Genomic DNA, 12,782 nt, shown 5'->3' with positions numbered 1-12,782 from the left:
CGGCGGAATTTGAACTCAGAACGTAACGGCAGACGAAATACCTATTTCTTTATTACCCACAAGGGGCTAAACACAGAGGGGACAAACAAATACAGACATAGGTATTAAGTCGATTACATCGACCCCAGTGCGTAACTGGTACTTAATTATCGACCCCGAAAGGATAAAAGGCAAAGTCGACCTCGGCGGAATTTGAACTCAGAACGTAACGGCAGACGAATACCTATTTCTTTATTACCCACAAGGGGCTAAACACAGAGGGGACAAACAATACAGACATAGGTATTATGTCGATTACATCGACCCCAGTGCGTAACTGGTACTTAATTTATCGACCCCGAAAGGATGAAAGGTAAAGTCGACCTCGGCGGAATTTGAACTCAGAACGTAACGGCAGACGAAATACCTATTTCTTTATTACCCACAAGGGGCTAAACACAGAGGGGACAAACAAATACAGACATAGGTATTAAGTCGATTACATCGACCCCAGTGCGTAACTGGTACTTAATTTATCGACCCCGAAAGGATGAAAGGTAAAGTCGACCTCGGCGGAATTTGAACTCAGAACGTAACGGCAGACGAAATACCTATTTCTTTATTACCCACAAGGGGCTAAACACAGAGGGGACAAACAAATACAGACATAGGTATTAAGTCGATTACATCGACCCCAGTGCGTAACTGGTACTTAATTTATCGACCCCGAAAGGATGAAAGGTAAAGTCGACCTCGGCGGAATTTGAACTCAGAACGTAACGGCAGACGAAATACCTATTTCTTTATTACCCACAAGGGGCTAAACACAGAGGGGACAAACAAATACAGACATAGGTATTATGTCGATTACATCGACCCCAGTGCGTAACTGGTACTTAATTTATCGACCCCGAAAGGATGAAAGGTAAAGTCGACCTCGGCGGAATTTGAACTCAGAACGTAACGGCAGACGAAATACCTATTTCTTTATTACCCACAAGGGGCTAAACACAGAGGGGACAAACAAATACAGACATAGGTATTAAGTCGATTACATCGACCCCAGTGCGTAACTGGTACTTAATTTATCGACCCCGAAAGGATGAAAGGTAAAGTCGACCTCGGCGGAATTTGAACTCACAACGTAACGGCAGACGAAATACCGCTAAGCATTTCGCCCGACGTGCTAACGTTTCTGCCAGCTCGCCGCCTTGGATTGATATTTAACCGATTGACTAATAATCAAGGGGCGGCACTGAACCGCTTCGTGTTATCAATTTTGCCGTCATGACTCTTCCTAGCTTTACAACCCAACTGCTGCTTTCTCCATCATTATATGATTTGACTGGTTTTACATGTAGATGTTGCTTAGTCCCAGATCAAGCACCAGCCCAATAAGACTCCTGATCGAAGACGTTTCTGCTTTGACTACCTAGTCTTATTTTCAGAAGATAGTGTAGCTTGGTGTCTCAGTGTCCTAACAGGTAATTAAATAAGGCGGCGAGCTGGCAGAAACGTTAGCACGCCGGGCGAAATGCTTTGCGGTATTTCGTCTGCCGTTACGTTCTGAGTTCAAATTCCGCCGAGGTGGACTTTGCCTTTCATCCTTTCGGGGTCGATTAAATAAGTATCACTTGCGCACTGGGGTCGATGTAATCGACTTAATCCGTTTGTCTGTCCTTGTTTGTCCTCTCTGTGTTTAGCTCCTCGTGGGTAGTAAAGAAACAGGTATTTCGTCTGCCGTTACGTTCTGAGTTCAAATTCCGCCGAGGTCGACTTTGCCTTTCATCCTTTCGGGGTCGATTAAATAAGTATCACTTGCGCACTGGGGTCGATCTAATCGACTTAATCCGTTTGTCTGTCCTTGTTTGTCCTCTCTGTGTTTAGCTCCTTGTGGGTAGTAAAGAAACAGGTATTTCGTCTGCCGTTACGTTCTGAGTTCAAATTCCGCCGAGGTCGACTTTGCCTTTCATCCTTTCGGGGTCGATTAAATAAGTATCACTTGCGCACTGGGGTCGACCTAATCGACTTAATCCGTTTGTCTGTCCTTGTTTGTCCTCTCTGTGTTTAGCTCCTTGTGGGTAGTAAAGAAATAGGTAATTAAATGTTTGACACCAAGATAAGCATCCTATGGTAAAACGCTGCCTCAAAGCGTCCTACAGAACCCATGCTAGCATGGTAGGAAGGACGTAAAAGTGATGATGTCATAGTGAATCTGAAAGAGAATGATCCAATATGACGTTTGATTTTTAAGAGTATATTTGGTTGATTTGGTTTATATTTCTAGAAGTCGAAGAGACTACGTAGATACGGCTTGATGTGCTTTAAAATTTCCTTTTGTGACTTTAAATCCGGTGGGAACAGTTTCGATTCACAGATGGAGCCAATGTTTATTTCTCGAAACCATTTTTACTGTTCAGAATGCTAAATGATGGATTGTTATTGTTTAATCTAATGATTAAAGATAGATTTTGCAGATCAATGATCAAAGGAGTTCCGACCGTGACCACACCGTCTTTATGTTTACGTTGTCCAATGCGTCTCTGCTTTCGTTTTTTTTTAAAGACAGTTGTAATTTGAGGGTGATTTCGCTTCTATTCCTAACAGTTTAAGTGATCATGTAACGGCTTCTTCGTTTGTTATCTTGTGGAGTGGTTGTTTCACACCAGGCCAGTCCTGATCAAGTAAATTTATGATCAAAAGAGTGTTAAGCATGGCTCTTCCGTGTTTGATCGAGGCATCAAGTACCTCAGCAACATTAACTAATCTAATATTATTTTTTGAAAGACGTTGAGCTGTGATAGGAGAATTTGACTGTTGGTTCGTGCAAGTTGAGCACCTTGAGTACAATGTAAACTTACTCCAGCTTTAGTGATTTACCTTTTAAAATATACTATCATACATTCTGCAACCGCTATATCCTTTCCAGTTAATTGCTGTTCTTATGCTTTCAATATATATGCTATCTTAATTTGGTTACCGAACTGAAAAGCTTAATCCTTTCCACATGTCTAAGCTATATTTTAAACATGAATTGGCAGAATAAAATTCCCAATACAACTGTTCTGAGGTGTGCCAATGCTTCTTATTTGCTACGTCCAAGCAAATCCCGCTGCATTTGGCCGGGCATGTTATCAGAATACCAGAGACGTAGGTTGCCGAAGACAATCTTCTATTGTGAGTGCAATGTCGGTGCACCGTGTAAATAATTCAGAGATGTATTGAAGGTGACCTTGAAAAACAACAAGATCGACCCAAACTGTGGGGAAAACCTCGCCGAAGACAAATCTGCCTGGGATGAAGCAAGGATACGTATCTCTAGGGCTTTTGAAACTACGTATCACTTTAGCAGAGGTCGAAAGCGATGCTCGTAAACTAGACCAGAAGAAAAAAAAATCTTGTATAAATGAATATGAGTATGATAAAAACTTGTCTATCAGAATAGACCTCGATCAGCCACAGCAGAACACATTAACCGATTCTTTTGTTTTTCTTCCCATTTTCTTTCTCTTTTTATCTATTTATTTAAAAAGTTAATATTTTTGTTTTGCAGCTAGGTTATCGCGTAAAATGACAACGAACTATCACACTAGCGAACACACACACACACACAGAGTCACTCACTCACTGAAATAAGAAATTTGACAGCGTTAAGTTAAATAAAAAAGGCATCCATACCGAACAATAGAAATAGCTAAATGTGAAAGCGACGCTCACACGTGAAGTAAAAATCTGTTGCATGGGAAATAACTCTGAAAGAATAAATTAAAGTTATCTCCCTTGTATTTCTTTTGCGTTTCGATTAGAATTTTTGTAACGGTTTAATTAACTCTCTGAAAATAAAAAGAAAAAAGATTCCAACGTCTTAATTATTTTACTGAATTAAATCAAACAACGAGGGAACCACTACGTAGTCACCCAACATGCTTGAAATAGCACTCACATTTCCCTTAAATTACACACTATCGAACAAATACTAATGGAAAATGTCAAGTTACACTAGGCTAAACAAACTAATAAAAACCGGACCGTAGCAGCAAGAATCCTTTGGATTACAGGTCATGACAGTATAGGGATCAACAAACAAAAACTGAATAGCACTCAATACAATTAGTGTTTATAATGTATGCCTGTGTCACTGTACGGGTATTTCATATTAGAGCACCGAATAATAAAAGGCGTGCGTGCGCATATACATCACTGTGTATATGTATGGTACGTATATACGTATCACTTGTTTTAGTAAGTGGACTGCGGCCATGCTGAAGCACTGTCTTGAAGGGTTTTAGTCGAACAAATCGACCCCAGTGCTCATTTTTAAGGCTGGTACCCATTCTATCGGTCTGATTTGCCGAGCCGCCAACCAACACCGGTTGTCAAGTAGTGATCCGAGAGGAAAACTCCAGCGCACGCGCACACAACACACACATAGACACAGGGTTTCTTTTAGTTTCCGTCTGCAAAATTCATCCAGAAAGCTTTTGCCGGACCAGTGTTCTAATAGAAGACACCTACCCAAGGTCTTTCTCTCTCTCTTAAAGTCATTTGACTGTGGCCATGCTGGAGCACCGCCTTTAGTCGAGCAAATCGACTACAGGACTTATTCTTTGTAAGCCTAGTACTTATTCTATCGGTCTCATTTGCCGAACCGCTTGGTTACGGGGACGTAAACACACCAGCATCGGTTGTCAAGCGATGTGTGTGTGTGTGGGGGGGAAACACAGACACACAAACACACACACACACACACACACACACATATATATATACACATATACACGACGGGCTTCTTTCAGTTTCCATCTACCAAATCCACTCACAAGGCTTTGGTCGGCCCGAGGCTATAGTAGAAGATACTTGCCCAAGGTTCCACGTAGTGGGAATGAATCTGGAACCATGTGGTTGGTAAGCAAGCTACTTACCACACAGCCACTCCTGGAAATATTATTTGCAGGGCTTATTGTATAATAAAACAGCAAGTTGGACATTTTTGGCATTATTTATTCACCATTACACGTGTTTCATTTGCTATTAAATAAAATAATGATTCAATTTCTCAGTCTGAAGAATTTTTGATAGAAAATTTGTGACACGCCTGACACGTAAAACTTTGTATTTCCTATTAGCAAGTGAAACACGTGTAATGCTGAGTAAATAACAACAAATTCCCTTTATTGTCCTTGTATAAACCTTTTTCTGGTTTCCGTCTTATTTTTCAGTTCCTTGGATTCAGTTGTTGGAGGGTGTCGAAAATGTGATGAAATTTGGTCCATAACTAATAAAGAATTGAACTTACTTGTGGTGTGTTTTCGCTTCTTTCTTTTTTTTTTCTGTAAATTTCTTTGTCATCCTTCTATACTACCTTTTTTCCTTATATTCTGTATATACATGCGCACAAGTACACCCATTTACATATGCTCGAACGCAAATGCACACACGCACGCCGACATATGCGAACGCTCTCACGCATACACATACACACATATGCAAACACACACATATATAACTATCTTAGCAGATTGTTATACCTGGGGATGGTCATCTTTTGTCAATTAAACACAGGCACTACACCACAGAAGGTGTAAAATGGAATAGGCAGGAGAACTTTAACGGACAAATAAACTAAAGAAAATTTTAAGAAGTGATTTTAAATTCTCAAACGCATGATAATGCTAATAATATAGCCTGAACAGGATAAGCTACCCCTATTTTGCAGAAAAATAAGGGTGTTAGCGGCTGGCGATGAGACACGAACTCACATCTCCGTGATTACGCTTCGCGGTGCTCTGAACCGTTAAGCTAAACTGCCCACACCCCAAATTCTTCTGCAAATCTCTCTCTATATAAACGGCAGTTTGTCTGTGTGTGTTTCTGTGTGTCTGTTTGGTTGTACCTTCACCCTGACCACAGCTTTCAACCGATTCTGATGAAACTTGACACACACATAGCCCAATGTCATAATTCAAAACTAACGCAGCGAAAATTTTGAAAAGTTCCCCCAGTTCTGAAAAAGATCGATAAATTCGACATGGGGTCGACTATCAGAAACACAAACCACAGACGCAACTCGACCTTTTTAACTATCAAAAAAACTTTACCATCATTTTTTTCCCCATTTTTTTGCTATTTTTTGGCTATAACTCTCTAAAAATGCTTTATAGTTATTTCCCTTACAAACCCGAGCAACGCCGGGCGATACTGCTAGTTTAAGATATATAGAAATCTCGCTTTTATGAGACACTATCATACGTTAAATTCAAATTACGATGAACGTAAACAAACAAACGAAGTTTGCTTTAGAAGCGTTGAGATGTCTCAGAAAGTTAAAGAAGTGATTTTAAATTCTCAAACGCAGGATAATGCTAATAATATAGCCTAAACAGGATGAGCTACCCCTATTTTGCAGAAAAATAAGGGTGTTAGCGGCTGGCGATGAGACACGAACTCACATCTCCGTGATTACGCTTCGCGGTGCTCTGAACCGTTAAGCTAAACTGCCCACACCCCAAATTCTTCTGCAAATCTCTCTCTATATAAACGGCAGTTTGTCTGTGTGTGTTTCTGTGTGTCTGTTTGGTTGTACCTTCACCCTGACCACAGCTTTCAACCGATTCTGATGAAACTTGACACACACATAGCCCAATGTCATAATTCAAAACTAACGCAGCGAAAATTTTGAAAAGTTCCCCCAGTTCTGAAAAAGATCGATAAATTCGACATGGGGTCGACTATCAGAAACACAAACCACAGACGCAACTCGACCTTTTTAACTATCAAAAAAACTTTACCATCATTTTTTTCCCCATTTTTTTGCTATTTTTTGGCTATAACTCTCTAAAAATGCTTTATAGTTATTTCCCTTACAAACCCGAGCAACGCCGGGCGATACTGCTAGTTTAAGATATATAGAAATCTCGCTTTTATGAGACACTATCATACGTTAAATTCAAATTACGATGAACGTAAACAAACAAACGAAGTTTGCTTTAGAAGCGTTGAGATGTCTCAGAAAGTTAAAGAAGTGATTTTAAATTCTCAAACGCAGGATAATGCTAATAATATAGCCTAAACAGGATGAGCTACCCCTATTTTGCAGAAAAATAAGGGTGTTAGCGGCTGGCGATGAGACACGAACTCACATCTCCGTGATTACGCTTCGCGGTGCTCTGAACCGTTAAGCTAAACTGCCCACACCCCAAATTCTTCTGCAAATCTCTCTCTATATAAACGGCAGTTTGTCTGTGTGTGTTTCTGTGTGTCTGTTTGGTTGTACCTTCACCCTGACCACAGCTTTCAACCGATTCTGATGAAACTTGACACACACATAGCCCAATGTCATAATTCAAAACTAACGCAGCGAAAATTTTGAAAAGTTCCCCCAGTTCTGAAAAAGATCGATAAATTCGACATGGGGTCGACTATCAGAAACACAAACCACAGACGCAACTCGACCTTTTTAACTATCAAAAAAACTTTACCATCATTTTTTTCCCCATTTTTTTGCTATTTTTTGGCTATAACTCTCTAAAAATGCTTTATAGTTATTTCCCTTACAAACCCGAGCAACGCCGGGCGATACTGCTAGTTTAAGATATATAGAAATCTCGCTTTTATGAGACACTATCATACGTTAAATTCAAATTACGATGAACGTAAACAAACAAACGAAGTTTGCTTTAGAAGCGTTGAGATGTCTCAGAAAGTTAAAGAAGTGATTTTAAATTCTCAAACGCAGGATAATGCTAATAATATAGCCTAAACAGGATGAGCTACCCCTATTTTGCAGAAAAAAAAAGTGTTGGCGGCCGGCTATACTAATAAAACTTAAGTAATGAGTAAAGGCCCCCTCCTATCATGAATGACCATGGTGTTGCGTCTAGAAAGTTCCCCTCCCAAGTACAAGTCCGAGCAAGGTTGTTTTTGGAAGACCAGCAGTCGCCCATACATGCCAGCATTCCTTCTCCACATCATCGATGTTACCCATCGATGTTAAGACATAGGCCGATACAGCTTGGTACCTGTGATATCACAATTCATTTCTACAGCTGAGTGAAGTGGAGCAACAGGAAATAGATTTTGACAATGTAGACTGGAATAAAACTAGATATAAACAGAACATCATATCTCTGTATATTGTAAGAGGTTGAAAAAAGGGCTACGAACAGAGAATGTGGCCAGAAAACAGTTCCCGGTCTGGGAATCGAACTCACTACCTCGTGATTGTGAGCTCGACCCTCTAACCACTGAGCCATGCGTCTTCACATAATAAAACTAAAATGAAGATCAAATAAACAGCGTGTGTTTAATTGGCAAAAGACGACCATACCCAAATATAGCAATATAAGCATCAACGCACAGTTTCACATAAAAAGGAAAACAACTTGCAAAACAAATACATGAACGTAATTTAGTTTAGCATATTATTGGCAAAATAATCCTTTTTGCTGTAGGCACAAGGCCCGAAATTTGGGGGTGGGGGAAAGTCGATCACATCGACCCCAGTACTCAACTGGCACTTGATTTATCGACTCCGAAAGGATGCAAGAAAAAGTCGATCACGGTGGAATTTGAACTCGGAACGTAACGGCAGACGAAATACCTATTTCTTTACTACCCACAAGGGGCTAAACACAGAAGGGACAAACAAACAAGGGCAGACAAATGGATTAAGTCGATTACATTGACTTTAGTGCGTAACTGGTACTTAATTTATTGACCCCGAAAGGATGAAAAGCAAAGTCGACCTCGGCGGAATTTGAATTCAGAACGTAACGGCAGACGAAATACGGCTAAGCAATTCGCCCGGCGTGCTAACGTTTCTGCCAGTTCGCCGCCTTATATTAATAGCAAAATAATAAAAATCAGTTTTTACTTACAATTCAAATAATTCGTCAAAAACCGGATTTAATGTTTTCTTGACGATCTGAGTCTTCTGAACTGTGATGTTGGGGAAAATGTGCTCTGGGCTCAAATGGATCAGGATAAAGGGGTCACTAAATCCTGAAATGCAAAGAATAAAAATAACAGATATGTTTGCTTTTCATGAGGTGCAAGGACAATGGCTTTGATATTTTGTTTTTGTTTTTGTTTAAAAAGGGAAATTTGGCTGCTATTTCTAGCTGAACGATAAATCACATTAGAACACTTTTTGATTTTTACTTGTTTCAGTCATTAGAGTGCGGCCCCATGCTGGGGCACCACCTTGATGAATTTTAATCAAATTACTCGACCTCAGTACTTATCCTCTTTTTAAAACAGGTACTTATTCTATCGGGGCCTATTGCCGAACTGCTAAGTTATGGGGGACGTAAACACACTAACACTGGTGGTAAAGCGTTGGTTGGGAACACAGACACAAAGACACACACAGAGAATATATACTTGGTCATCTAATAAATAATGCGGTCTTTTCAGTTGCATGAACTGAAAGTCGGAAGGGGACGGGATAAACCACCTGCTTCAACTTGCTGTAAAAGCAGGTAGTAATTTTAGCTTGCTTTTATTCTTAGTGCAAGTTTTGAAGAGTGCTTTTCGATTTTAACAGTTATTTTTTCAAAGCTATAATGGAAGTGACAAAGGAGCATATTCAGCATATTTTGCTTTATGAGTTCAATAAAGGCAACAACGTAACGGAAAGTGCGGGGAATATTAATGCAGTATATGGGGATCGGACAATAAGCGTAAGCCAGTGTCAACGGTGGTTCCAGAAATTCCGAGCCGGAAACTACAGCCTAGAAACCGAGCCTCGCCCTGAAAGATCTATAGAGCTCAATGAGGACGTCCTGCAAACCCCGATGGAACAAAATTCCATCGCAACTGTTGAAGAACTAGCAGAGAAGCTTGAATTTGGTTTTTCAACCATACATCGACACCTGCATGCCATCGGAAAAATCAGAAAATTGGGTCAATGGGTTCCTCATAAACTTTACGAGTCCAATCGCGTGCAGAGAGTGAATGTGTCCTCTTCTCTGCTGTCATTCTCCCGAATGAAAGTTTTTGGACCGAATAGTAAGTGGTGACGAGAAATGGGTTCTCTAGAAAAGGGCCAAGCGCCGAAGATAGTGGGGAGGGAAAGAAGAATCACCGGCACCCCATGCTAAAGAAGGTGTTCACCAACGTAAGGTGTTGTTAACGGTTTGGTGGGATATGAACAGTTTAGTCCATTTTGAACTTTTAAAGCCAAACCAAACGATAACAAAGGAGATCTACTGCAAGCAGCTTGCGTGGCTTGAGTCAGCACTTGAAGAAAAACAACCATCTTTGGTTTCAGGACGAAAGGTGTTCTTCCATCAGGATAATGCGCGGCAACATACAGCGAGGATGACATTCGAAAGGCTGGAGCAGTTACCCACCATATTCGCCGGACATTGCTCCATCTGATTATCATTTATTCCAGTCTTCAAAATCATTTGGACGGAAAACATATGAATTCTTTAGACAAGGCTAGAACAGTACTGGAGGAGTATTTTTCGTCACGGACAAGTGAATTTTGGAAGAGGAGCCTTGTAAGTCTCCCAGATAGATGGAAGTACGTTGCAGAAAATGAAGGAGAGTATATTTTAGATTAAAAAAGAACTTTGTTTCACTTAATTTTGAAAAAAGAAAAAAAAAGCAGCCTGCATTATTTATGGGATGACCCTATATATGACGGGCTTCTTTCAGTTTCTGTTCACAAATCCACTCAAAAAATTTCGGTTGGACCGAGGTGCCACGTAATGGGAATGACCCCAGAACCATGTAGTTGGGAAGCAAACTTCTTACCACACAGCCACGCCTGCGACTGGAGGTATCTTTTTACACTGCTACCGCGGAACATCGGCGTCAACAAGGTTCGAACATGCGATAAAAGTAACATTAGTCAAGAAACGTATCCTCGAAATATTAGCAAAGCTGAATACAGGAATGTATTCTTAGACTGCAAATTAGAAAAAACAAACAAGCAAAAGAAAAAAAACCAAAATAAAAAAAATAATAATTCTTCCAAAACAAAATCAACATTTCTTGTGATTAGGAAGAAAAGTATTGATCATTAAGTAGAAAAATATATCGCTGTAACAGGAGACAGCAGACTTTGCTAAAAGCTGAGATGATTCAATAAGTGTTTACCGAATCACTGTCCAGCAGATGAATATTGATGTATAAGAAAATTATTGTTCATTTGATTATAACCATCTATTTACTTATCTATCCATCCATCTGTCTATCCATCTATTTCTTTCTATAGTTTTATGCGTGCATGTTATATATATATATATATATATATATATATATATATATATATACACATACATACATACACACACGTGTGTGTGTACATATGTATATATATATATATATATTCGTCATATCGGATGTCAGAATTTCATTATCTGCCTAACGACATTACGATCATATCTCATGTTGTTAGTGTGTACATTCCAACATAGGTAAACATTACACTAGCCGTGATGAGGTGGTGAGATGACCTCTGTGTGGTCGTTCAACTTAAGTAACAACGAACTCTCTTAAAAATAATGGAATAATCATGGGTAGAGCACCTTTGATCTCATGGGGTTTACTCGATCAAGGATGACCTGAGTTTGAACATCAGCTCTTACATCACCATTCTGAGTTTGGGATACAAGCATCCCTAAGGGTTTGCTAGCACCCACAGGCTTGCTATTAGCCTCATGTTTACTAACCACCATAGAACTCGGTAAATTTCATTTGAATAGATGCTGGGAATTCAAATTAAATTCTATTTTTCTACGGCTCAGATTGTTGGACGGGATTAACAAAAGTTTGGTAATTCTGGGTTTAGTGGAAATTATTTTCCCGTCGTATAAGGGTAAAAATATCCAATCTTTCTGTCGTTTTACGGTTATACTGCGTTCGAAATTTACTTCTTTGCTTGTAAAATACCAAATACATTCGACGCTTCTAAACTTCGTTTATAAACTTGCCTATTATTGTGTATTTGAAATGTAATCTCTTCACATACTTCCTGCCTAAGTACAAACTCGCAATTTTATGGGTAGGTAGGTGCTAGTACTTAACTGATACTTATTTTATCGACGCCGAGAGGATGAAAAGTAAAGTTGATCACGGCGGCATTTGAACTCAGTATCTAAAGCAGGAAGAAAAACTGCTAATTTGACCGTCATGCAAACGGGTCACCCAGCTCACCACCTTCCTTCAGACATAATATCTAACTTTCCAACACAGCCCAGTGAAATTAGTCAAGTATCCCCGTAGTGTTGTTCATGTGAACAGCGTAACCAACAACATGCAAATGGTGAGCCCTTAAATGCTTCGATATATCAGATCTTTAGGTGACAGATTCGATCTTATGATATTAAACTAGCGAGATCGATAGGCTAAAGTAGTAAAAGATTTTTAAAATTTTCAAATAATTTCATCAGTTTTTTTTTGTTTTATTCTCAAGGAACATTAATCGAGTAAATGTATTGACGCTGATTCTGACCCTTTAGTGTTGAGTTGGGAACTCAAGGTTTTACCCACATCCAAATCCGTAATAGTTATCGAAACTCTGCAATTCCATGTATAAAAAACAGAAGAGAATAATGAGAAACGCTTTAATCCTTAATAGCAAAGCCGTAATATAAAATTACATGGGTTTGACTTTGTAAAATTAAAAATTAATTTTCTTAATACAAATGTATATCTAGGGGTTATTCTGCATTCCCAGTTTACACATGACATTTAAAAGTTCTCATACTCGTGAATTTGTGTGTTTATTACAAGGTATGTATTGGTTGAGAATTAAGCGAGTCATTAGGGTGTATTCATTCCGACTGCTCTCC

The 12,782-nt window shown here is 39.4% G+C and overlaps 1 protein-coding gene across 2 annotated transcripts in view; it reads right to left on the bottom strand.

The window, feature by feature from the left end:
- LOC115213303 (BAI1-associated protein 3-like) overlaps positions 1-12,782 on the bottom strand; it is a 1,469,361-nt gene that overhangs the window by 33,329 nt on the left and 1,423,250 nt on the right. For both annotated transcript variants that reach the window (XM_036504187.1, XM_036504188.1), the window contains one exon: positions 8,856-8,979. In XM_036504187.1, coding sequence (XP_036360080.1) covers positions 8,856-8,979 — 124 coding nt within the window. The remainder of the gene's footprint in view (positions 1-8,855; positions 8,980-12,782) is intronic.

This window comes from Octopus sinensis, linkage group LG6 (assembly GCF_006345805.1).
Source record: "Octopus sinensis linkage group LG6, ASM634580v1, whole genome shotgun sequence".
Lineage (NCBI taxonomy): Eukaryota > Metazoa > Mollusca > Cephalopoda > Octopoda > Octopodidae > Octopus > Octopus sinensis.
The sequence above is the reverse complement of the archived record's forward strand: the minus strand, read 5'-3'. Positions and strand labels throughout refer to the sequence as shown.